General features: G+C 42.9%; 1 protein-coding gene across 1 annotated transcript; it reads right to left on the bottom strand.

Moving 5' to 3' along the window:
* Window positions 1-492: 492 nt before the first annotated feature.
* On the bottom strand, window positions 493-25973 carry tshz3a (teashirt zinc finger homeobox 3a). Its single transcript, XM_012860308.3, has 2 exons — window positions 25465-25973; window positions 493-4643 (listed from the first exon to the last, which is right to left on the bottom strand). Exons 1-2 carry the CDS (start codon window positions 25502-25504, stop codon window positions 1351-1353), a joined length of 3333 nt encoding a protein of 1110 aa, XP_012715762.1. The 5' UTR covers window positions 25505-25973; the 3' UTR covers window positions 493-1350.
* Window positions 25974-27416: the final 1443 nt, after the last annotated feature.

Raw genomic sequence — 27416 nt, 5'->3', positions numbered from 1 at the left:
TGAACTGGAAGTAAAATGGCCATAGCTTTTCTGCCACACGTTTTATTTTTTTTGCATGGAGGTTGATTAATTTAAACATTAGTTGCACACCATTTACTATTAATGTGACTATTGAAGTTGACTGCACAGGGTTCTATTTAAGGGAATCAGATTAATGGGGGCTGAACACAAATGCAAGCCACACTTTTCAGGATTTTACTCAAAACAAAGTCTGAAAAACATACATTTTCTTTCCACTTCACAAGTATGCCCTATTTGAGTAGATCTACAGTCTCACATCCCAATAAAACACATTGTAGTTAACGGCAATAATATGCCAAAGTGTGGAAAACTTTTAGACTTTTGCCAGGTACTGAAATGCACGGTATTTTAGTAACTAGTTGTGTGTTGCAAGCCTTAATAACTACACTGAATCTGAACTTGAATTGTTAAATAGAAAAAAGTACCGTAGTATTCAAATTACTCTGATTAATAAGCATGAAACAAAACACATTTTTAGCAGTTAATTCAGTTTAATCATAGAAGCACAAGGCATCAACATATCTGTATTGTGTCTTTTTTTTATATCAAATAACATTTATAAAACTATTGTGCAAAACAGTGTCCTTTTAATCTTCTTCAAAGGCTCTGCACCAGTGGATAGTCATAGTCCTCTTAAATTAGGAAATATAACAAGTATGCATAATTTAAACAGCGAATTGTAAGTTTACACAATATATGTACATTTTTATACAGACCTGGATTTTAAGTGCCCCTTACTCAGTGATGATGAATAAGGCAGATTTTACAATCAGCAAAGATAATTGATAACAATAAACAAAAAGCGATGAACTTCGGCGGTTGGGGCAGATTCTTTTAAGGAGCTTTCCCAGGAATTTGGCTGCTTTAAGATGTTAAAAATCACTAATCTGGAAGGGTATTTTTTAACTCTTGACAAGACAGGACTGTACAAATGTAAGTGTAAAACATGCAGACTACCAGCAGATCAAATCCTCACTTCCAAAACACAAAATAAATACGTTAAGTTTTATAGGTTTCAAGTCAACACCTTTTCTTTTCTAGTGGAAAGTTTCATCGCGTTCTGACACATTTCTGAAGGTGAACGCAGACAAAAGGAAGCCGTATATCTTCGAGCTACAGTATACTTTGAAGTGAAATAAATGTATTGAAATAGGGAGAAATTAGAAATGTTTGTAGGCCAAACTTAGGTTAACACATTGTGCGAACCTTTTTAAGCAGTAGTTAAGTGTCTTCATGTATTACCCCAAATTTTGGAGATTCTCTAAAGTCTCTTTGTCTTTAACAGTCATTCTACATACGTGTTCCAGTATGTCTAGTGCTACAAGTAATTTAGTGTTTCTCTAGTTCACAAACATAGAGCAGATGGTCCTCTGGAGACTTTCCATGGCTCTTGCTGAGGTGAAGCTTGATGGCGTGCTTCGTGGCGAACTTACGGACACAGAGCTGGCAGCTGAACACGGCTCCGTTGCTGCTGCAGTCATCGGGAGATTGTGGCAAAAGGAAGGAATCCAGGGGTGCTACTTTCTCAGTGAGAGTGTTTGTGTCCCTTGCAGTCTGTTTGGGGGAAAGCTTGGCCAGGTCCCTGACTCTGAAGCCCAGGTGGGCTTCCAGGTGGCCCACGTACGCTGTTGGGGTCCGGATCTGAGAGGCACAGTCACTGCAAAAGAATATAGGCTGACCAGAGTCAAGGTTCTTGAGGAACTTGGTCCTGCCCGTTCTCCTTAGCTGGTACTTGACATTAGCCAGCCAGTGACTGATGGTGGTCATTGAGAGACCTGTGAAGCGAGATATGTGCATTCTTTCCTGCGGGCTGAGGTCATTGATATTATACTTGCCCTCCGAAGTCTGTCTCAGGCTGGAGGCAAACTGGGCCTGTAGCAGAAGGAGGTGCTGCGGGTTCCAGTTGGAGTGACGGCCCTTGCGCTTGTGGCCATGCAGGGACGCGTCGTCCTCCTCATGCGTGGTGCCCACGACCTCCATTTTGTCCGTGGCACGGGACCGCGTAGGAGGCTTTGTCACAGGGTGCGACTGTGTCAGGTTTCTAAGCATGTCTGAGATATCCGACAGTGCGTTCTCGTGCAGAGGGCTGCTGGAAGTGTAGGGAGACACCACTGTTAGCTTTGCAGGGGTAACGAGAGAGATGGGGGAGACGGAAGAGGCCGTGGACGATGGGGTTAGTGGGCCTGAGCCCACAGAACCTCCTTTATCATTTTTACTTTTAGTGAGGTCAATGGGCTGGTCATCACTGGGCTGGCAAAAGCTATTATCAACGACACTTTCTGGTTTTTTGGTTTGTAACGGGGAAGCAGCCACTGCGGCCTTCTCAGTCATGCTCTGGCTGAGCCTGGAAAGCAGGCTAAGGGGATCTTGATTTGGCATAGAGGGTTTGGCTGCTTTCCCCAAATGAATGTTCATTACGGACTGAAGAGCACTTAGTGGGTTGACAAAGGGCTGTTCGGGAGGAGTGTGACCAGTGATAATGGCGGTGCTGCATCTCAGTGTGGAAGCAACTGGAGATTTGACTGCAGAGTTTCTCTTGGGTTCTGTTGCTGGGGATGCCCTGTCACTATGGCTCCCCTTGTCACTATTGGCTGAAGTAACTCCCCTCCATTCCCGAGGGGAGTCAGCCTCTCCTCCCTTGTGTGATTCTCCAGCCTCACTGCTACAAGGGGACAGCTGGTTCTCTCTCTTTGGAGACAACTGCTTTACCCTTTGCTCCACCTTTGCTACCTTCTCTGTCACCTTTTTCACCAAGTCTTCCATTGCTTGAAAGTTGTTAGTGGGAAAGGGGGAAGAATGACTCAGTGGTGGGGAGATGAGAGGCTGGTTTTTAGCATAAGAAGACAAAGTCCCATCCCCTCCGTTGAACAAGAACTTCATCTGTGAATTCTTTTCCATGCTGCCCTGTTGGAGCTTGAGGGAACTGGGGAACTGGTAGGCTGCATGGATGCTAGGGTAGCCTCCCCAGCTTGGATTCCCACTCTGTGCCTTATTGATGGCTGAAGTCACTGTGTTTTCCAGTGATTTTAGGATATCGATCCCTCCTTTAGGGCTCTCCTTCAGATCATCCTCTGTAAGGTAATTATACTTGGAAATGTCATATTTTTCCTCTCCCTCGGTGTCTTCCTCTTTACCAACAGCGGTCATGACTTGCTTTTCGGTTGCACCGGTCTCTTGCGTGGTGCACTCCTCCTCGACCTCCTCCTTCTTGATCTCTTTCAGAGGAGGGGAGGGAGTTGTGTTGGTTGGAAGAGGTGGAGGAGAAAAGGTGGAGGGTGCAAGTGGAACAGATTGGACTTTTTGATCAGTAGGTGTGCTGACCCTCCCAGGACTAGGGGACGTTGCCTCGGGAACTGCTTTAATTCTCTTACCCACCGAGCTGGACACCCTCAGGTAGTGTCCCGTCACCATCATGTGGGTCCTCAGCTCTTGGAGTGTATTATAGGAGCTTCCACACTCCATGCACTTGAGGATCTGAAGTTTATTAGACTCAAACTGCCAAGAATAGCTGGCACCGTTCTGGTGGCTGTATCGGGTATTAGAGTTAGTGTAAGGGCTGGAGGAAGGTTTCTGTGAGGGTTCACTCTGATCTGCTTTTGCTTTGGGGGTTCCTTCTCTCGATCGTGATGAGGTGAGGTCCAACCCCACCAGTCCTCTTTTCTTAGAGGACATGACTTTGGCTGCCACTGGGGCCATTGGCTCCTTCAGAGGCACTTTCTGGTAGTGTTTGGTCTTAATCATATGGACACTGAGGTCCTGCAGTGATTCAAAAGAATGGCCGCAATACATACATTTCAAAACCTTCTGGGCATCCTCTTTTCCTTCCATCTCCAGCAGGGACCTCTTACGTGGCTTGGACCAGCGCTTTGAACCACTGCCTGTTTTATCCTGGTTGTCATCCCGGTAGTGGCCTGTGTCGTTCATGTGGACGGTCAGCTCCACCAACGTGTCATAAGCTGCACTACAGCCCTTACAGCGGAATTTGCTGGCCCCGGTGAAGATTGAGCCAAACAGCTTTGGGTTTTGCCTGTGAAGCTGGACCGTACTAAAGAGGCTTGGCTCAGACGGAGCAGGGTGACGGCTCTGAGGAGGGTGTTGTTGTAGGGTCTTTGCTACTGCGGACTGATGCCAGTCAAAGCTACTGCTGCTGCAGCTACTGCTGCTGCTAGTGCTGTTGCTGCGAGCGGGCTTCTCCGTAGAAGCCGAGGTCTGTTCCTGAAGCTGGGTGGAGTTCAAGTTCAGTGGCGACCACAGAGGACTGGTCAAGAAACTTGAGTAGATAGCCTTCATTTGTTCTAACGTGTCCATGCCTATGGGAGGCGTTTTGGCATCAGGATTCAAAGAAGCCGGGACCATGTTGGATTCTGATTTTCTGCAGGGGCTCTCGAAGTCAGACAGGCGGTCACTGGCCTCACTTACATGTGACTCGCTGTCCATCTCTTGTCCTGAGAGCTCTGTAGCCTCAGCTGATTCCTGGTCACATGCCTGCTCCTTGGCAGTCCCTGCACTTTGCTCCACAAATTCCTCTTTCATGGGAAGGTCATCATCCTGCGGTACCGACGGCTGCTCTCCTGCCTCGGCTTCCTCCACAGCCTGCTCTGCCAGCTCCTCGGGAGAATACGCTGCAAGGAGAATGGAGACAAAGGGAGAAGGAATGAGATGAGTTAAATTGCAGGGAGAGTACATGCTATGTAAGAATAACTGGAGAAAAAGTTTCCCTGCAATGTGTGCCCGAGGACTCCCAGGGATAAATGAGCCATCTGTGTGGGAGCCTTTAAAGCTGAGCTGAGAAATTACAGTCATCCCATTTCACCTCATCAACCGTTGAGGTGTTATTTTCCTCTAGGCGAGCCTGTATTTATATACTACCCCAGCCACATGGAACTTATGTCTCCCCTCTTTTACACTCCTTCTATTGGAGGAAAACAAAAAAGAAATATCTTGGCAAAAACATAATGCACCATTTTATTTATCTCAAGGCACAACAGCTTGAAATGAAAACTAAATCTGAAATTAATGAAGCCCAATCTCACTGTGGCATTCTCCTCTGGGGTAATAAATGAGTTGGATCAACCTCCATCTGTCAGTTAATATGTCTGACGCCTCTTCATCTGCCTTCTCTCTGATTACACACAAATGCAGACTGACGCCCGCATGAACACAGTCAAAAAGCATTTTCTAAAAAAAAAAAAAAAATTGTTTAAGTGAAAGGGATGTCAAAAAATTTGGCGATGAAACTTTGATAGGTTAACTAGACAACCCATCGTGTCAAGTGGACTGAAGTAATTTAGTGCAGGTTCTTAAAATAAAATGATGAAGCACGAAATCTAAAAAAGAAAAATTAGATTTCAAGCAAGAACTCAGTAGACACGGGCTGGTTAATGCAAGGGTTTAAAAAGTTATGATTTCAAAAGTACAAACATTTTCCCCCGTAGGGTCCATGTGGTTTAAAGTCCTTTTAACAAGATTCCAGAGAAGCAGTGACCAAAAATGCACATGTCTATTTTTAAACAGATTAAGGCAGCATTGCCTCTCCTCCACCAGCTGCTGCAAACTGCTGGTCAGCTGGCTTAATGAAGGCTACTATATTTTCATAATTTAGCACTATGGGAACATTTTTGGCTGTGAAAATCAGATGATTTGGAAAATAAAAGTGCACCACCCATGACTGTTATCACTGCATTAACCCTACAGCCAACTGTGGGGACGCAAACAACCTAATTATTTTTTCAGCCAATATTAGCATGTTATATTTGTGTTACTCTAAATTGCTGAACAGCAGAAAGGTATCCTATTCTGTGCAATAAGCATGTTTACTTGAAAACTATGGCAAAAAATATAGTGGGTATTTTTTCTATATTTTGCTTAAAATCTACTTCACAAGATCAAAATAACCAATTTTATGGGTAAATTTATATTATTTGCAGCAGTATGAGTGTTGTTTATTTCCTTTTATTAATAAAAAACAGTTAAGATTATTGATTTTGTTTTCCATTTTTGGGTAGATACCATTTTACAGTGAAATCCTTACTCAGTTTCATCATTCCATCAAGATATGAAACAGGAGCAGAGGAAAAAGATTGTTGACCTGAATAAGACGCTTGTCACTTTGCGTGTCAATGACCAGCGCTCTCATTAGGAGAGATAAGCGTGTGCATGCGTCCGCGAACAAGCATACCGCGTACACAAAACGCGCACGTATTCTTGTGTTTCCCGTGGCGACAAGTCTACGCATCTAACGCCAACTCGGCTACCTCTAAGTCCACCCTCCATTTCCTGACAGCCTCACACACAAAAACGCGCAGGTTGAGGAAAAACAAATAATCTGGAAATTGTGGACGACCTGTGGACAGGTCTGAGGACTTTTGGACAATTTTGTAAACTAACACAAATGCTAGAAGACAAAAAAAAAATACCCAGGATATGGACTCAGATGGTTTGATCAGCTACACAGTTGAGCTTAAACAGGCACACACACAAACACAAATACTGTGACTAAATCTTTCATGCCCTCCCCTCCACCCCCACCCCCCCCATACACATATCCAGTCTAAACAAAAATGTCATAGCTGAAATAACTCTCATTTCCAGTGCTAACAGCCAATCTCAAGGCAGCCATGCGGCTGGCGCTGGTCTGATTTGGACCCCGGGGGCACAGTCAGCAGGCAGCCCCACCGTGAGGCCAGCCTAATGGAGACCTGGCAGGTGCGACCCACTCTCCGTCCTCCCGGAGATTTGGTTTGTCACTGGGTATCCATTACCTGCCACTCTCTGCTGATAGGCCCTGACAGCCCTGATCAAAAGATGTCGTCGGGCCCCAGTCCGCTTGGCAGTCAGCGGCATGTCGTTTGTAAAAAGGGCCAAGCAGGGTGTAAATAAAATGACATGATCACTTCCCCGGCCCCTCATGTTCTGGACACAATTATGATAATGCGGACGTGGGGAGAGGCGAAGGGAGGGGATAGGTGGAAGAATGGAGAAGGGGTGAAGAGGTAAATGGCTCACGCTCAGAGAAACATACTAGGGATATATCTCCCCGCGAATAGTGTTCATCTGCATCCCTCTTTACTCTCATTTTACTTTTCTGTCTCGTGTTTATAAAAAAAGGAATCCAGGATGGTTGAGTTGTTGTGTCCTAATAAGCTAGCCTTAAATATCAGTTTGCATTAAAATTTCCTGGCATATTGCTAGACATTTGATTTATTTCAGGTAACTAGAGTTGCACCACAAAACTGGTTGTTGGACTGGAATATGCCGATTTTTAGTTCGCTCGATCCTATAGAGGCGCAGTGTATCAAATTGTAACCCATATTGCAATATCAGTGAATGCCATAGTATCATCCTAAAGGACTGCTTGGAATACGTGGTAAATTTTATATCTTAAATATTAACAGAGTCAAGAAAATTTTTGTTGATTGCAAGTAATCATTCTCTTCATAGCAATTTTCAGCAATAGTATAAGAATTCTATATATATTTTTCTGGTATGGTGCTAACCTACCTGAGCATGACCAGTAACCAGCCACTTATAAACTCAGTTACAGATCAGTGAATGTGCCACATGCGAGTGCCACGAGGTAATTCTGACACTAACAGTCTTTAGTGTGGATGTCATTACTGAGTGAAGAACACTCAAATTCAGTGGATTCCATTAGCAGTGCAGTGGTTCAAATGAAGCCAGGGGAAGCACGGGGGTGGGGGGGTTATTTAAAAGCAAGCTGTATTTTCTACAAAATGTCTGCAGTCCTTTCAAGCTGTGAGGAACAAAAGAGACGGTGAGCAAAACATAACAGGAAGTCTGAGCAGAGTTCAACAAAGTCGCTCTGTTTGGTCTTTTTATGTTTTCAACCTCTTTATTTTTTGGGGGGATGATGGATGCAAATATTTTGGCAGCCTTCTCAAAATCTCAGCATTAAGAGAAGAGTCTACCTTTTCCATGGAACACAAACAGAAACTTCTGCTTTATTAATGCTAACAATGCTAATAGCTAATGTAAGATGTTAAAAACAGCTTTAAAGGTGTTTGTGTTTTTAAATAATCGTCTTTTAGGACAGACTGCAAGGTAGGCCAGTTGGTAGCACTGTTGCCTTGTAGTTGGAAGGTCCAGAGTTAAGTTACGTTCACATTGCAGGTCTTGATGCTCGATTCGGATTTTTTGCTAAAATCTATTTTTTTGGGGGTGGCTGTTCATACTATTATTAAATGTGACCGCCATCAGACTTCTGTCTGAACGGTCAGGACCGCAAAGCGACCCGCAAGTGCAGATAAGAGCAGGAGACGTCACACAACAACATGCTGTTTACTGAAGTAATGGTGAATATTATTCTAGAAGTCTTCAATAAAGTTTAGTTTAAAAAAAACTCACCTTGTTATTATAAGAAAGCTGTTGAGCAACGTCAGCCGCCAATATGAAGACCACATCATACCAAGACAGAGTAAGGTGAAAAGAAAGCAGCACAGCTATTAAAAAAGGTCTTTTGTGGAGCGCTAACTGCTGCTGCTGTGTGTGGATGTGCAGTTGGAGCCAGAAGAGTGACGTAAAAGACAGATGAAATGCAACATGACCGTTCAGACTGCGAACACTGAAAAATAATTGATACATATCAAAATTAGTACCACATATTCAAGTGGCACAAAGGTGATATTTTTTTGGGTGAAAAGATCAGAATTGGGCCGTTCACACTGCCATGAAAAAGACGGATAAGGGTTGTATCTGGGCACAAAGATCCGATCTGGGTCACATCCTGGGGTCCTTCTGCATGGCATGGAGCTTGCATGCATTCTCCATGGGCATGCATGGGTTATTTGTGGGTGCGCCGCTTCCTTCCAGAGTCTAAAAACACGACTGATAAATTGATTGTTCTATTGTAAAATGTACTTAGGTATCTGTGTGTGGGTGTGTGTGTGCTTGGTTGTTTGCCCTGTGATGGACTGGTGACTTGACTAGAGTCTAGCCCACCTCTGACCCCCCTGCAAGGGGGTTTAGATGATGAATGGATACAACCTCTGTTTCTAATATTAAATATATCTTCATTTGTTATAGGTCTTTAAGAGATAGCATAATTAGTAGAAATTGGTATCTGCTGGTCAAAGGGTTACAAAACCTTGAGATTGAAAATTGATCCAAAGTTGTGATCACTTCTAAATTGAATTACTGTATGACATGTGAAACCTTGTAGCCAACAGTCCTAAGATACTCTCTCTCCTATTTTCCTGGTAGAAAATGTTTTAAATGTAACACCAACACGGCTGCAACTCTATCGGCTATTGAAGTGCACACAGCACAGAATGGAGGGAGAGAGAAGTCCAAAAAGACCAGCAATAAAAAGCTTTGGAGTCAAACCGTGCTCCCAGGCAATTTAAAATGCAAAACAAAAACCATTATGTCTGAGCACTATCTGTTAATTTAATCCCCAATGACTGATAATCCATCACACAGGGCGACAACCACATCCAATTATTCTCCCTGCCTTGACTGACAACAGAGGTGATTTATCAAGCTAATAAAAGGTGATGGGAATATAGAGGCTCCCTTAGAATAAATTATGAATATTTTGAATACAACAATACCCTGTTGCTGCCTTTAGTTATATCTAAGCATATGGCACAGGCTGGTTGGCGAACCTTACCGGTGACAAGAAAAAGAAACCGAGAACGTGTGGTGGGTCTTGCAACGATAAACTGAGCTGATGCCATGTTGGTGGTGGGGGCAATCATTAGGTTTCCTTGAATGATTCCTTTGGGATGGGGTTGGGTAAGGATAGAAGGAGGTGCACTTTCACACAACCAACATCTCCGTTGCACCTCACGGAAAAAAAGCAAAAGCAAAGGCAAATTTACGCAAAAAGACAAAAGACGCGGGGAATGAAAGTCTCGTGTGAAAAGGCAGACATTTCGACCCCATATACATGCCAAGTAATTATAAGCAAAGCTCGTCACTTATAACCCCCCCGCTTCCATCCACATCCACACACAAACGGACTCAAACATGCACGTAGATGCAAGTGATGAGGAAAGACAGTGACATCTTGGCATGCAGGAAGCATTCCTGTGGAGTATCATTTTCATAAACATAAGGGCCGCAGACGAGGAGGGAGAGATCATCTGATAGAAATACTGCAGTGCTGCTCTGACGACCAGGAACAACAGAGAGGGCAGGGTGTGTGTGGGTGGTGTGTGTGTGTGTGTGTGTGTGTGTTGTGGGAGGGGGGGGGGGTGATTAGGCAGGAAGGTGCTGTGGCTGTCTTTGACAGAGAGCCTTTCAGTGTCTGTCTCCTTCTCTCTGTCATATTGTTATTTCTCATCAAGTGCTGCTGAAATTCTTAAACTCCACTGATGCCTTATCCTAAGCAGGCTCTCGTGTGAATAAAGAAAATCCCACATGACCTCCTGAAGAAGAGACTCGCACTTTCTCCTGATGTATCTCATCGGCATCTAAGAAAATAAATAAATAACCAACCGAAAACACACATTTGCAAACTTTTGGCTTTGTAAAAACAGCTCGATAAGTTCTTTATCACGACGCTACTAAATCCCCCCCCTTTTTCAAAATCAACGTCTTGATGGCCAAGAGGAATGTTCCACAGCTGGGGAAACAGTCTAGGGAGGCAGATCACACCCAACAGAAGCAGGGTAAACAGGATGTGTCATTAGAAACTGTACCTGCATCTGACCCTCGCATCTAAATGATTGCTTGGTCAAAAACACAACCTTGCCAGAGGCAACATGAATTTAAAAAGGGCTGTCCTTTGTGCAGTCGTCATGGATGCAATCTTTCATTTTTATTGCCATTTTTGCACAGGAAGGGAGCTGGTTTGAAAAAAATATAGATTTGTCAGGAAAAAGTGCTTAAAATAGCTTTAAATAACGTGATACGTATAAAAATAGCAGTTGTTCTAAATATACTGATGCTTTTTTTTTTATACATGTAATGGTATTTTCAATGAAAATTTCTTAAGATGCACAGATAAATATGCTGGAGAACTGAATTGGCTGGTTTACACCCTGACAATTACTCAAAAATGTGACACTTTTTCATAATCAGTAAACGCACCGCACCTAAACGGTTCCACGTCTCAATAGCAATGCTTTTCAGTGTGGACGCTATTCTTGTGTGAAAGGGACACATTAGTTATTGTTATCAATGAGATTCTTAAAAAAATAAGTCACAGGGAGCGTTAAAGTGCAAGAAGGTACTGAAAGGAATCTGCATAGTCTGTTACATGTCGAGGTATGTATGAGTTAATCATCAAGAGAATGAGAAGAAATTAGACTTTTAGCAGACAACAAGAAGGCTGAGCGGAATACAACGTGGCGGCTCTGTTTTAACCTTCAATGCTCATGGAAGATGCTAGTTTCAGAAGTCCAAGAGTCAAGAAAAGGGCCTAAACTTAATAGTAGATACACATTCAGACTTCTGTTTTAGTAATGCTAGCCACAGTGATCATGCTAACGGCTAATAGAAGATGATAAAAACTGTTAAAAATGGCAATTCTACAACACTTTGGTAATTGTTTTGAAAAGTTGGTGAACTTTCAGTCGTCTCTCCACCTAATAGGTAAGTAATGACCGATACTGGAAGGCAGGGCAGAATAAAAGTATTTTGAAGCCACCTTAGTCGTTTTTAGAAATTACAAATGGCAGAAATATATATCAGCACGGATGGTTAGACAAAATTGGAGATCCAAAATCAGCCCACAAAATTCTGAATGCATCTCTGCAAAAGTAGGACTTTTATGAAAATATAACACCGTGCTATTGTACATGTAGTTCCAGCAGGTAGATAACAACTTTATTTCTCAAAAGTGGATGGCTCCATCCGAAAACGTCTAAATACAGCTCCTAGCTCCTGTTCCTTGACCTTTCGGACAGCCTTTAACTCATACGCCATCACGCGATGGTAACATAATTCTAGTCAAATACGGGCCGACAGCCTTACGAAATGAACTACAAAGCGCACGCTCTCTTCAGGACATTTCCGTTAATTACCTTGAGGTGAGCTGTGCTTATATGTCACGCAAAGGATCGTGGGATTCCTTATAGCTCCTTAACGCTGGTAAGGGACATCACGAGGTCCCTATGCTAAAGAAGCTATGAGAGGAAGCATACAGGCTCCTTTTCCTACCTTGGTCCTTACTCACTGCACTATTCTGAGAGCACTTACAACGGCGACCGCTGACACACTTCCACTTTGGCTGAAGAGTCCTTACCCAAAAGATGCAGCCTACGTTTGCAGAATTCAGACAGAGGATTTGGACCAGTCCGCACAGGCGGTCTCTTTTAGCTAACTTGTAAAAGAACGGGAGCAACAATAAAAGCAAACACCCAGCAAGAAAATAAAATACACATTCTGGATAATGTGCGGATGATTATTTTCAAAGGGATATTGCTTATTGTTAGTGGGCCTCAAAAGAACAGAGGGAATAAACGTCTTTTGGGGGTATTTGCTCATATGTTAGTCAGTATCTTCAGATGGCTAACACTCTGAAAGAAGTGACTAAAGCTATCGCAGCACGACATGTCTGTCTTGACATGCGTACAATGTTTGAGCTGGACTCCGACCGCCTTGAACCCGCTCAGGTCCTCAGCGGGGGGCCCTTACTGACAGGAAACAGCTCAGGAACATTACAGGACAGGAAGCCACCAAGAAAAGAAAAAAAAAATGAAATTTGCTTTGTAGTTTCTCTCAAGTTTCTCAGCTGTCTAAAACTCTTTAATTATGTTCGAAGAAAATGTAGTCCAAAACAGCCCCATTCTGTCAAAATAGCAGCAGATCAGTAACATACCTAAAATGCCTTTCCCTTGTACGCATGTGTCAAAGTAACACACTCAATCAAACTTAGGTCTAGCCTTCTTTTTGCTTTGATCACTTCAAGCTGGCTTAAAGTCCCATGAGAAAAAAACTACAACAGGTGATCTGTGGCCACTTTACACATTTAACACGTTCTGACATGTGGCTGTTTTTAGAGGTGACCAGGAGAACTCTGCTCCTCTCACTTTATGGGTTCTTAATTCATAACTGTGCCACAGCATTAAGCTCATACATGCAGTGCTGTTCCAGGCAATCTTTGGATGTCTTTGTCGGGTTTTATTTGTGTGCATTCTCTACCCCCTGATGGCACCGTGAATACATTGTGTCCGCCAATTGTAGTGCAGGATGTGTGATATGGGAGATGGGAAAAACAGAGAGATCATTCTGGCCCCAGGCGAAGCTTAGGGCTGAACCTTGTCAGTGCGCATAGTGAGAAGAGAGAGAGAGAGAGAGAGAGAGAGAGAGAGAGAGAGCGAACAAGCGAACGGATTCAACCCTCAGCTGGTTGTTGTGTTATGGCTGGACCTCAAAGCTGCCAGCTGCACACACAGACCCCTACGACCTGAAAATTTATCCAGTTTATCTGACAGGAGACGAGTCACAAACACAAGAGAGGCCTCCTGATATGTACTCCAACACGGCGGAGCGCGAGGTCACGTAACGCATCGGGCCTCAGTTTGAAGCTGCCACAATAAGTGATAAAGCAAAAATGGAAACAAACCCAAGAAAATCTGCAAAAAAAAAAAAAAAACTTCTACCACAGGTGCACAACCAAGGCAATAAATAACAAGTAAAAGAGAAGGCAATGTTTCAGTGGAATATTGCTGCTACTATATTAGCTACTTTTTGGAAACGTTACGGACTAAAATAAATTGTTCTGATATTGAATGAGACACAGATAGTTCAGAGATAAAGATGTACGGGGATAGAGATCCAGATAAATCTTATAATAATAATAATAATTTAAAAAATCACATACAGGGCGCAGTATGATGTCTTGAAGTAAAGTTTTTCAAGTTTAAGTTACACTACACAAAAAGGACAAAATACCCCTTCATCGCCAGCCATCCATGGAGTACGGGAATGTTTTTTTTTTTTTTTTTCCCACAGGACTTACAGGGAGGGAACCACATGGGGGCACGTGTTCCCATTGACTGCCCATGGAAACAGTCCAAAGTCTGCTTGGGTAGCAATTGACAGGCAACTACTTTTTTTTTTTTTTACCGAGACCCATGACACCCAGGGTGAAAAGGCATATCACTAATTTTATTAACCACCACTGATCAAAAGATCGCCTGGCTGTGCAAGAATCTGAAAGCGATACCGACCTAAGATAGGAGTATAACAGGTAAGACGAGATGAGTACCACAGTACCTGCATGCATCGATTCTTTGGGATCATTGTAATTTGCTTTGCCCCAGATTTCTGCTTCGGCAGCCGATTCAAAGCGCACCCCGAAGCTGGGGGCAAGCAGTAGCGGTAAAAATCCAAGCGAATTGTAAAGCATTAACGTAAACAACTTGAAAACCCACCCCAGCGTGCCTGACTATTTCCTTATAGTTTAAATTACACTGCGAGACTGCATGCATTGAAAGAAGCTGTGGGAAAAGTAAAGCCTGCGGGTCTGCTCCATCAGCAGTTGTGATGTTTGGCTTGTTTTTTTTTTTCTTTTTTTTGCCACCAACAGGGTCTCATCGTTTAAACCGGAGCCTGTTTAAAACTGGCCTGATCTGCCCTAGCCTGTGCTCCGAGCGGAGTGCAGGAAGTTGTAAAACTGTCTAAAGCAAAAACAGTTACAACAGGACACACAGGAATTAGACTCACATTACCGTTGTTCTGATCTGGATTCACAATACACACACACACACACACACACACACACACACACACACACACACACACACACACGCTAAATATATATGTGGTTCAAGTTTGAATTTCTGTTTGCCATTCGTTAAAGCGTTTTTACAGGCATTACAAGCTTATTCAAATAATTCAGAGACCTGACAAAACCTTTCGTAAAAGTCAGTTGTGGTTTATCATGTAAAGCGTCTGCTAAGACTGTCATATTTGGAGATTTGTACATTAAAATAACGTCTCAGCTATTTGTAAAAAAAAAAAAAAAAAACAAATGTGAAACTCAAGCCTTTGCTAAATATATAAACTTTAAAAAAAAATATCCTTGAGTTTTAAAACAATACAATAAAGGGATAACATCTCTGAATCAAATCATGGCAATACAGGTTTAGAGTTATGGAGTTTCTACAATTACAAATCCTAAAACGTTACGAGGGAAGTCGAGCTTTAGAGATGGCCTATATTGGCTTTTTGCGCTAAAAGGCTGGGAGCGAAACAAGCGCTACGTTCAAAGCTGAAACCGGGGCCAAAAAAAAAAAAAAAAAAAAAAAGGTTGGGAGAGGAGAGAATAAACTTGGGTTGAGGAACAGGACAGCTAAATCCCTCCTACAACACACAGCTGCTGCCATGATCGCCTAGCAACGAGGAGGTGATGGACGCGGCCTGAAGATGGATGGTCACCATAAATCACTGTAGTGTGTGGGAGGAGGACAACGTAGGAGGCAGAGAGAAGGGAACAAGGAGAGGAGAGAAAAAAACAAAACATTCTTTTCCTTCACTTTTCTTTCAGAACAGCACAACTACCCTTGCCTTGACCTCTCACTGTACTCTCAATCAAATATCTTTAGGAATCAGATGGGTCTGGGGACTTTTCTTGGTCAAACTACATGGAAACTTCTTGGTGATTATTTATGTTGTTACCAATGGTTTTTTTTGTAAAGAAAAAACATATCATCAACTTGCACACAAACCTTTTACTTCTACGCTCGACTCCCGAAGGATGGGTCATTTGACAAGTACAAGGTATCCCAAGATAAAAAAAACAACAACGTTGTTTCATAACCACTAAAAAAAATCATACCATTCCAGTTGTTAGAGGTCCTTTTATTGAGATGTCAAAGGGAAGAGAATTTTCTATAGCACAAACCAAGCATAGAGTATTGTTCTGTGTAACGCACTACCCTCCCTAACCTGTTGCTGTGCGCTGTTGGCTGAACAAAGCTGTGTTATTTCAAAAGCACAATGCAATTTAGTTTCAAATCAGTTTAAAAATCCTAAGTTTTTTTTTAGTTTTAGTCAGATTTTTTACAGAGTTTATCAAGGGGCTATATGTGTCTAGGCAAAAAATTATGTATGGCCAAAAAGTGATTTTCAATCTTTATTAGACGTGTAAACACAATCCGGTTTTAACCAAGATTGAGACGTATTAAAAGAATGATTGGTCTGGGCTCAAACTCTAGACACCTCATTTAAAAACAATGTCCTTATAGACCTACACTAACTTCATGACATGCACAAATAATAGGTTAATCTGAGACTTTATGTCTGCACCATAAACACTGGTATTATTACTGTCAAAACCCAGCATCACGCAGTTAATAAAAAGGGTAAAATTAATCTATTCCACCTTCGACTTTGGGTTTATGCTTTCTGTGTTTACATGATAGGCCAAATACTGAGCTCTAAATTATTCTATGTACAGAATTAACAGTGACTCCTGTCTAAATGGGGTCTGTGTGTAACCTTAAGAGTGAAAAAGGTGTGATGCTCACAGTGAAACTGTAACAATCACTTGTTTTAGCAACAGTAGGAATAGTTGTTGGATATAAGGGCTGGACTATATAGGAAAAAAAGCATATTGATAAAATTTAAATCTTATTAAAAACGTATATTTTAAGTGTAGCCCTGGTCTGTTGCTTAGTGACCTATTTTTAGATAAAGAACACACAAACACTGAATTCAAGCTTGACTCTTTATTCAACCAACTTTTTACCGAAACTGCAAGTTTTTAAAAAGGAAAAAAGAACGTGTGCTCTGAACTCTTTGAAGGGGGGCGGAGCTTGGTTCCTGGGTCTGCGTTTGTGATTGGTTGGGAGGATGCAGTGACTGTAATATTAACCAACATGGCTAGAATGCAAAAGGAAGGAAAATTGTTATTCTATTGAACTTTTTATTGACCCTTTTTTTTCTATCATCGACATACGTCTATCAATCGATATATATTGTAATTTAATTATCGTCCAGCCCTATAGGATATCATACTGTGAGAATCCCAAGCCGATGGCTGGTTTGGGAAAAGATGACGATAATGACCGCCTAGATTTTTCATAAAGCAACACTTCAGGCAAAGCAATCTGGGTAGTGTAGTTGTGGGATAAACAACCCTGGGCTATCTGATTATGGCTTACTGCTGCGGCACTGGTGTCTAGTAACACTCAGAGAGCGCTCACCCATCCATCACACAGTGAGTGTCTGTCTCAGGCTTTCCACCCTGCTTCTCCTCGTCCTGGCTCTCCAGTTACAGCCATACACGGCCGGCCTAAATAATATTCTTCATGATAAATGGCGCTATAAGCCGGGTATCCATCATTAATCTGATTTTTAAAGAAGCATCCATCTTGGAGAGAGCCTGTTAGGGCCACGGGAGAGCAGAGCAGCTCGGGTTCATTTAAAGGCCAGGCTGCTGCATGAGTGATACCTGTCAGCCCTGTTCATCAGGGAGCAGCGCGCACACATTAAACATTGACGCCATATGGCCCCATGCGCACGCACGTACCCACGCATGCATACGTCTGCAGGCCCTCTGTACGTGTGTGTGTGTGTGTGTGTGCGTTTTGTGCAGTGTTATTTTGTGCATACATTATGAGTCAACAACGCCATAGCACATTTGTTGGACTTGTAAAACGACAAAGCATATTTCTCCCCTTCATTCAGACATCTTGCTTGACGTGTCATGGAAAAACATTCTGTCACTCATCAAGACGCGGCTCGGTGTAACTCAATCCTTCCTGTCATCCCAAAAAAAATCTCCCCTCCCGAACACTCCTCCTCAAGGGTTTCAGGAAGGCTCACGCTTCCCTGGAAAAATCACTCACACGCAAACAAACAAAAGTTTATCTCTCGCTCCTCCGACTCCGCATCACACTCTCCGTTCCTTAACTTTTTTTTTTTTTTTTCCTTCTTCCTTTTGTTTTCTCCCAGTCCAATCTGTCTCTTTCTCTCCCTTTCCTCTGTCTCTCTCTCTTCCTCTCTGCCCCCCCCCCTCTATCCACCTCCCTTCTGTGTGTATCTGGTAAAGCCTGTTTGATAAATGACACACGTCACCGTGTCAGAAGCGAAGGGTGGGTCAGTGATAAATGACTCTGTTGAAAAGGAAATCGGCTCTGTGGCATGGCCGGCCTATTCTCCTCGTGGATTGGGTTTCAGGACCCCTGAAGAACGGAGGAGCTCAGGTTCCCCGAAAAAGAGCACACATCCCACCAGGCTCTGACGCTCTCTGCCTTCTTAGAGGAAAAAGGTGGGTGGGTGGGTTGGTGGGGCTGGGGTAGGGGTAGGGGGGGGGGGGGGGAGTCCAGGCTGTCCCAATTGTCGCCACAGTGCAGCTGCATCCATCACAAGAGCGGTGGGACTATTTTTACAAAGCCTCCGAGTCGGTGCCAAGACAGCAGTCTCTGCTGAAAACCTCAGCTGAAAGCACACTGAAAGCTGAAAGGGAAGAGCGAATGGCTAACAGTTTTCTATTTGTGACACTACTACACCACTTACACTCCTCTCTGAGAGCCCAACCCTACGGCTTGACATCTGCCAAGTGTGTGTTAAAAAGGAGAGAAGGCCCGTTTCAGCGCCCCCCCACTCCTCCCCCCCCTCACCACCACCATCATCCCCAGCACCACTACCTCCTCCTCCTCTTCCTCCCTCCACCCCCCTATCGTGCCCTTCTTCTTTTTCCTCCTAAAGTCTCTCTTTCAGTCACTTGCTGGCAGGGCGGCACTGTTATCGTTGTACAGGCACGATTTATGGAGTGGGGGCCCATAGTTTAAAACCAACAACAAAAAAATAAAAAGAGTTGTCTGTCAATACCTGTGGGAAACACTCCGTCCGCCGTCCTCCTCCTTTCACTGGTGCTCACAGCCTCATTAGGTATACACTTATCAGACACATAGATCACAGACGTGACTCAACTTCAACGGAATCCGGCTGCAGGACCTTCACTGGCAACGGGGCCTGCAAGGCCAAAGCATTCGCCTCGCTCTAACACCTGCAGACAAGCGGAGGCGAGTTGTTGTCGGGAGCTCTCAGACGACGCTGGTGCACATGTCGGCCAGCGAGTATGCCCAAACCGGTGCCCCCCCCCCCCCCCCCGCTGCCTCCGTAAGGACATGCTTTTCACACGCAAACTGGAAGGCAGACGCGTGCGAAAGAGGCTCGCCTCTTTTCGTCCCCCCCGCTTTACGACCCGGTCACAACACGGGTGCATGCGTCCGTGACGCGAGCCGTAAAGGCTTGCATCATTGCCAGCGGCAGCTGCGCACGGGCTGGTTACTGGTTCCAAGGCACACTGACGATTTACAGAGTTCCTGCTTCGAAATGTAAAAAAACAAAAAAAAAAAAAACAAAAAACAAAATGTAGTTTCTATGGTTTGGGATGTTTTATTCATCCACTTGGAGGATAGCGTGTTGCAGAGAGTCCTCTCTCCCACCTGTTGCTGTGCACTGCCGGTCAGCTGGCTGAGAGAAGGCTCTTGCTTGGATCTAGATATAGAAGACAGATTTAGCTGTTCCCCACTTATGAAAAAAATACGGAACCATTGTGTGGAGACTAAAGGAGCGCCACCCATCCTACTTCATAAGTCAACACTGTTCTAACATTTCAGCTGGCAAGATATGAGCGCTATGTCTGTTAAGGTAGATGGATAACTCCATTAACTGGATAATACCAGCCTGTTAGATTGTTTTATTCTATAAAGAGCCTGAAAGGCACAGCGTTTTGCACAACAAGCACTTGAGAACTACTGCTAACCACTTTAGTGGGTGTTTATTCTGTTTTTTTTTTTTTTGTTGAAGTCTATGAATCAAAATCCAAATATTTTGCACATTATTGTAGCTGTAATGCTGTTGTATTATTGCAGCAGCAGTAGGAATAACTGTATGCTTTACTGCTTTTGAATAAAAGCAACAGAGCGTGCATAAATCACACACAGCTTTATTAATTTTTTTGTGCGATTACCGTTCTGTGAAATGGAGGGTATTGTATCATCAAGTGTTATCAGGTAAAAGATAAAAAAATGGATAATGTTGGCAAACCCTTTTGCTCTTTGAAAGAAATCACCGTGGGTCACATGAGAGCTACAGTAATTGTTAATGTATTTAAAAACATGATAGAATACAATTATTGTGGGCTGTTTTGTGGAACAATTATACTACGTGAAGTAACCATTTCATAATAGGTAGCTCTTGGTTTTAGAGCAGCATCTGTGTTTGGGAGGCTCTGACCGTATAAAGTGACACGTTTTTGTAATCGTCACTTTTTCAGTTCTAACATAAAACCCAACAATGCACCACAGTAAACATTTATTTCCACATTACACATGCCTCTCATGTAATTGTAGTATTTTTACCCAACGTCCTCATACTGTTAGAATCTCATTGCGGCCCATGCCTGGTGTCAACACTGCATATCAGGCTGTCACACATTTTCTAAGCATGCATGTGCTGTTATAATGTTGGACTGGTGATGTGCTAAGACAAACAGATGGATTGACAGAAAACCTTAGGCCTGCAGGTTTCACCCGATCATGGCTGGACTCCAACAGAAACACCGCAGCTATCATTCCTTTCATGGGTAGCACCAAATCACACGCTCATACCGGCCCAAGAAATTGTAACGTGCCAATTTAGATTCACACTCACATTTACGGATATAAAGGATGGGTGCCAGTTTGTCAGCTATATTCCTGGCCCTGTAGGAAAAGGAAATCCCCAAAACATGGAATTTGAAGCTTCAGATAAAAATAGTGAGGATGCACTGCCATCTCTGTGGTGAGTGACCTTAGAGCTGATACATTTAGCAAAAAGAAAAGAAAAAAAGAAAAATAGCAACAAAAACACTTTAGAGGACTTATAACATAGGGCTAGTTGTAACCTTTTCAAGTAGTTGAAACATTGTCTAAAGAATATCTGAGACAGAAAAGAGGGTTTCAGCAAGGCAAAGGATTTTTTTTTGTCCTGCATGGTGAGTAGGGCGGAACGATTTGGCCAAAAATCTAAATTGCAATATATTTCAACCCTGATTGCAATTTAATTTTGACTTTTCTCTGCATTAACCACAAGCAACAAAACTGGCCTGTAGAAAATGTAACTGTATTTATTAATCAGAACATTATTGTTCAAGAGAATAGCTTGTTGAGTTGGACATCAAATCTTGTTGAACATAAAGTGCATCCAACAAACAAGTCTATGTATTAAACAGTTTGATTGTTACCTAATGCTATGGTGAAATTCCTGAAAGTTTCTGGTAAAAAAAAAAAAAAAAAAAAGATTGTATGAACTCTAAAACAAATAATACAGTTAGATTATCTCACTGCTGCAACCCGTTTTAAACATATTACCGACACCTAAAGGACGTGTCTTATCCATTTATTGTTACATTTATTGTTACCAAACAATTGCACACCTCTGCGATTTGGAAATTGCGTTCATTAAAATTGCGCTTATATTGCAAATGCGATTAATTGTTCAGCCCTAATGGTGATCCCCCCCCCAACCAAGCACTGGTAAACTAAAGTTTAAATATGATATATATCAAAGCTATGAATTGCCCAGTTACCCATAATAGCAAGGTATAAAACAGTTATGGTATCAAAACTGCTAAAAATCCACAGATATAATTTTATTGTGTTGCCAGAAAGAGTTCCAGAGTGGCTGCAATTTTCTCTAACTGTTCGAAGCAGAGGACAGTAGTATTGTGCCTTCCCCACCTGCTGCTGGGCACTGGCAGTCAGCTGGCTGAAAAAAGGGTCCTCCACTTTTCCCTTGCCTTCAAGAAGGATTATTTCATATTTAAAATATGTACAATCATAGGAACTGAAACTTCTCTCTTAAGGCAACACTATTAAAATTCCAACTGACTCCCTTACGAGCAGCTTGACTAATAACCAGCCAATTTTAACGTGTCACTTTTGTGTTACACTGAAGAGCAGAATACAATACAAAATGTGTTATTTGTGATCTTTGTATCAGATTAACAAATAAATGTTTTATATTATGGTGGTATTTTACTCAGTCATACTATGAAAATCTCATGGTGGCCTATGGCTATTTCTGACCTTACTTTTTCTTTCAATGAGAGATCCAAAACAAAACGTGTACAGTGTGAAGCAACAATTCCTATGAATTATGCTTCAGGAATCAAATAAATATGAAAGAAAATATAACATCTACATAAAAATAATAAAAAAGTAACAAGATTTGATGTTTCTGGTTGAAAATGTCTATAGACGACATGTGATCACACACATACAAGGAATGGATCAATGGATATATATTGTTACAACCCATCATCAACCAATTCTAAAAATAAACAATAAACGGTAAGCAGGGGAATAGCGAGCCTCGAACAGTGTCCGCCTGTAGTCTGTACACAGATTTGTATTTGCAGATGTGCCAGTCAATCAGCCACCGATTGGAATCAGCCAATTTTCCCCTGAGCGACTCTGATCGGTAGCTGACAGATCAAACACTGAAAAAAAAAAAAACTCCATTGTTCTCCGTATTCATTAAATACAACAAAACTAAGGCATTCCAACGTTTATGGTCTAGAATCACAGCAAGCAACAGCAGATTGATGCAATTTCTTTTGAGTTCAACGTAGGGGAGATAAAGGTTAGGTTCCTGCGTGTTGATAAATTAGGCTAATTTTATGTAGGGTTTAAAACTGTGATCAAAACCTCTTTAATGTACCAATTTGGAGGAAAACAGTTTGAAGGAAACTTAATATCTAATTGAACTGGGTGGATTACATTTATTTGTGTAGTTTAGCAAGGATTGCAACTAATCTTCAATCTGTCACAATTTACCCCCACCTATGAGGTGACGTTTAACATCTAACCACGACTACTTTCTGCAACGTTGTAAAAAGCCGCAGGCCCAAAAATCGGAGTTCTCATTTGTTGCGAACATGTTAAAGAAGAAATATTTAGATACCTTTTTTTATTATATAGTTAAAAAAAAAGTTTTAGGCTGTACCCTGCTCTCCCCTTCCTCCTGGACGTTTTAGTGTAGTAGCCGTGCCTTTGCCTACTTGTTGTAAAGCTGCTGCGGACTTCCTGTTAAGCCAACAGAGTACACTTCAGCTGTTTCAACAGCTTCAGGCTCTGAAGTCGAGGCAAAGCTAATCGCCAGCCACAACGGAAGGAGGTCTGCCTTTCCACAGTCGGGGAAAACTCTCACTCTCCCGTGTTTTCTCGGCTGTTTACGCGGCCAGCCGCCCTCGGTTGTTAAGAGCACTCAGACCTGACCCAGGTACGCAGGCCCATTTGTCACCTGCAGCAGAAAATTGAGTTACAGCACAACCAAAGGCAAGCAGCTCTGTGTAATATCAAGTTGATTACATCAAAGTGGTGGCAAACCTCATTGGGCCGGGCACCCCGAGCTTGTCATCTCCAATCACGGGGCCTGTCAGGACTCCATCAGCCTCACGGCTAATTGGACCAACGCTAATGAAGCAGGCAAAACAAGTTTTCTGCTGTGCAGGGAGAAGCCCTCTCAGACAGGAAAGAAAAAAGAGGGAGAAGCCGAGTGTTTGCATGGGTGTGTGTTTGAGAGACAATGAGAGAGCAAAGCTGGATGTGTGTGTGTGTGTGTGTGTGTGTGTGTATATGTTGTTGGGGCGTGTGTAGATTTTTCATGCAAGTCTCAAGGTTGCAGTGGGCTGACTCTCCCCCTAAGTCCCTAATCAAGGCCCATCATCTGTCATCCTTTTCTTTGCTCTCTCTATCACCATGCTCTGTGCTGCAATCAATTCATCATCACCCTTTGTGTGCCACTGAACAGTTGACAACTTTATAACTTGCAGCTGCACGGGCTGACTGACAGGGGTGGAAGGGGAGCATGAAAAAAATGAAGAAATGAATAGATGAATGAATGAACAAAGAAGCGTGGTTGCAGGGAGAAAAAGTTGTTTTCTAAAAACACAAAACGATCTATATTACAGCCTTTTATGCTCTTTCGTCAACAGAGAAACAGCAGTGCGGAGGGGAGGAGAGAGCGGGGAGCAGAGGAGGACATGAAGAAGAAGAAGAAGAAGAAGAAGAAGAAAAAAAACATCCTTCTCACTGATCTGAAATCAGAAAGCTTTCAGTCATTCTTTATGTGCTCCCCGCGGCCACTCTGAGCCAGTGAGCATGTACATTAGGGCTGGGGCATTTTGATGAAATAAAAGCCCAGGCCAGCTTATGGCTAAACAGAATGGGAGCACTCACTCAGCCTGTCTCTGATTGACCATTAAAGCCATTGATGAATGGGCCTGTCAGGGGAGAGACAATTAAATCAAACATGAAACAAAGCCGTTGTGACGGCCCAGTCTGACAGAGCAAACCCATTCCTCCCCTCCATTACATAGCACACGGCTCCTTTTACAACCCCTAACCCACTCCTACCGCCTCCTCTGCCCACTGTATGCCTGTTACTGTGAGTGTGTGTGTGAGTGTGTGTGTTCAAAGTGAACAAGTGAGTGTGATGTGCTCCTTTTGGAAGTGTGTGTATGATTTCTTACTGTGAAACCACTTTGCCCCCTCCTATTCTTTCACTTTTCATGAGTCACCTCTCCATCAGATGCAAACCGAGTGTGCTTGGATTTGTCACATTGTTAGGACCTTTCTGTTAACCAACCTTCGCAGGACTAGTTACCATACGGGACCCCAAAAGCCCCAGAATAAAGTCCCGATTGGCGTGGGCCATCTTTAGGGTGTGAATTGCGTTCAGGGGGTTACTCAACTGAGCCGAATTCAAATGAAAGTCCCAGTAAAGGACAGCAATACAAACTAGTCTGCGTGCGTGCGTGCGCCACAGAGTGTGTGAGAGAGAGAGTGAGAGAGTAAAAAGTACACAGGCCCTTTCAAAGTGGTTTAAACGTGACGTCAGGGGCCCGCAGCACATGGTGGGAAGTGATTTTCTGATGCAAATCGGGAAGGATCAGATCAAAGCCGCATGACAGCCAATCAATCAACCGTCAAATCAGACATGGCAACTGTCGATTATGGCTCCTTCCAGCCCACGAAACTCCCATTGTCCGCACTAGGATTGTTTATCTTCTCTCAGAATGAGAAAAAAAGCCCTTAGAAGTAGTTTTTTTTCCTCCCCCCTCCCCATCTCTTCTCACTCTGTGTTAAAGAAGTTATGCGCTTGGACCAAAATGCGCACAAAGCCCTATGCTCCGCTTTAGGGCACGTTTCAGGCAACCGCCATAACAAAAATACACTCTTATTGGATATAAATGAACGGTTTGAGTTGTAAATAGAGGGCCAAACTTTCCGGCAGCAGACCCATCCGAGTTGCAGCGCAGAAAGGCAAACTGTTTATCAGCTTTGAGAAGGGAAAAAAGGGGTAGGTGACAGCCTTTACGAGCTCTCACAACAGTGGCCAAAAGTGCCGGAGCGCATCGTCAGACAGCGCAAAAAGCCATAAAGTGGAAACGGAAATGCAGTGACTGGAAAGTGAACCGCACAAAAAAACAGCGTAAACATGATGTTAGGCGCTTTTATAGTTGGATCCACATACCTGCTGCGCGCTTCGGCGCTTCTTGTTTCCTCCGTGGCATTTTCTGCGCGACGATTTCCGTCAAAAGTCTTCTTTTTTTGTCTTGTTTTTCTTCTTATTCTTTCATACAGCTACCTCCTTGCCGTATCCGGGAAGATCCACCTCTACTCAGGAAAAGATTTACGCCTTCGTGCTGTAGACTGCACAACATCGGAGAGTCCGACAGGAAGGGAAACTAAAAATCATCGCCGCCAGAAGGAAGGGAACGTTAAGCGAGGGGGGATAAATAAACCTGGAAATGGATCATGGATGTGCGTCGTCGGCGTTGTTGTGATCGGTCGGAGCGATCGGCGTCGGAGAATGTCAGCGGCGATAGCCAGCGTCCACCTCGGCTGCCTGGTCTGGCAACAGGCAAAGTTGAGGGATAAGAGAGATGATCGCGTCACTCACAGCGGGAGAACGGGCAAACCCACCGCTCCGTTAACTCTTTACTTCTCAGAGAGGGGCGGACACCTCTCAGGCGCCCACCTACCTCTGACTCCATGCGACCAGCAGCCCTGAAACTGTTAGTTTAAGATTACACGCAAGAGAACGAATGCTGAAAAAAAAAGAAAAAAAAAAAAAGAAAATAGAAAAAACACCAACTGTCTGGGTATTTTTCTTTCAGGATTGTGCGTGGATTCAGTAAGATACAGTTATAGGTCACCATTGTTAGCTTTTATTTTCAGCATGCCGTGGCATCCACGTGTAAATGCTGCAGCTTTTTGCAAGACTGAATTATTGTCAGCGAAATGTTTAATGTTGATTAAAAATATACATATTTTGTAATATTTTTGTGCTCTATGCATACTCATATTTATTAGACGATTAGATAAACCGGTTTCCCTTGTAGTGCCATAAAAATTCAACTGCAGACATAGCTTTACATAAATTCACGCCATAATATGTATCAAATAATAGCTTTATTTTTGGGGAGAATGGGGTACAAACTAGGTCCCCTTTTCTATTAAAAAAAAAACCAACAATCATTGACGAAGTATAAACATTTTAACACCTTTAACTCACAGGCTAAAAATACCTTGAATTATGTTTCAGCAACCTATGGAAACATTGCTAGCCTTCATGTAAGGAGCCCATATGGGGAGGCAATGGCCTGAAAAATGGACCCCAGATTGGACAGGCCATAGCTAGATAATGTGTACATGTGATTGCCTATATAGGTTCTATACAGAACAGCTCTAGGTAAAACAAATAGTGACCCATAACGGGAACTGAAGCCGACTTTCTCAAACACCCAATTAAGATCCAGCTAGGACTTTTATAGGATGCCAATCTGGTTGGCGATATGGGTTATATCTAGTTAAGCCAGGTGTGTCACACACAAGAACAACAAGGTGGGCACAGGGGGAAAATCCATATACACAGCTTTGTAAGCAGGCACAGTGAATGCTGCCTCATAGACAGCACATGTTTCTGAGGCTTTATTAAATTCAAAAGAAAGCACATTAACGCACCGCTATACACACACCTATGGTTGATGCATTTATAGAGTTGATGCATTCATAGAGCTAAAATAGTGTTTTTTTTTTCGTTTTTAGCCTACTTGATCTGCTGATCACTAATTGGAGCTTGTTTCTCGCGCCTTACTGGGACGGACAGTTGCTGGGCATATCTATTGTTCTACGATGTGTGTTCGATCCATAATTTGAGTTTTAACGCAAACAAGTAAAATCCCTTCCTTTGAAATCCCTTTAGTTGTTTTTCAGTCATTCCCATGCTCGTTCATTAATTTACCCATTTATTTTATTATTTTATTTTTGTCAATATTAATTATTCCTTTGTGTAGCAGTTTACTTCCTAATTATTGAGCTTAGATCTGGAATTCAGTGAAAAAGAATATTGATAGGAATATTTTACTATGTATAATTACCTAATGGATGGCAAAATTACACAGCGAAAAACATCACTGGACA

The sequence above is a fragment of the Fundulus heteroclitus genome, chromosome 2 (genome assembly GCF_011125445.2).
Source record: "Fundulus heteroclitus isolate FHET01 chromosome 2, MU-UCD_Fhet_4.1, whole genome shotgun sequence".
Lineage (NCBI taxonomy): Eukaryota > Metazoa > Chordata > Actinopteri > Cyprinodontiformes > Fundulidae > Fundulus > Fundulus heteroclitus.
Note: the sequence above shows the minus strand (reverse complement) of the source record. Positions and strands in the feature narration are given on the sequence as shown.

Bases quoted from the DNA above. Each gene is read 5' to 3' on its own strand.
- tshz3a (XM_012860308.3), bottom strand. From the start codon at position 25,504: ATGCCACGGAGGAAACAAGAAGCGCCGAAGCGCGCAGCAG. The intron at 4,644-25,464 runs GTATGTGGATCC...TTCTCCTTGCAG, and splicing joins AGCGCCGAAGCGCGCAGCAG to CGTATTCTCCCGAGGAGCTG.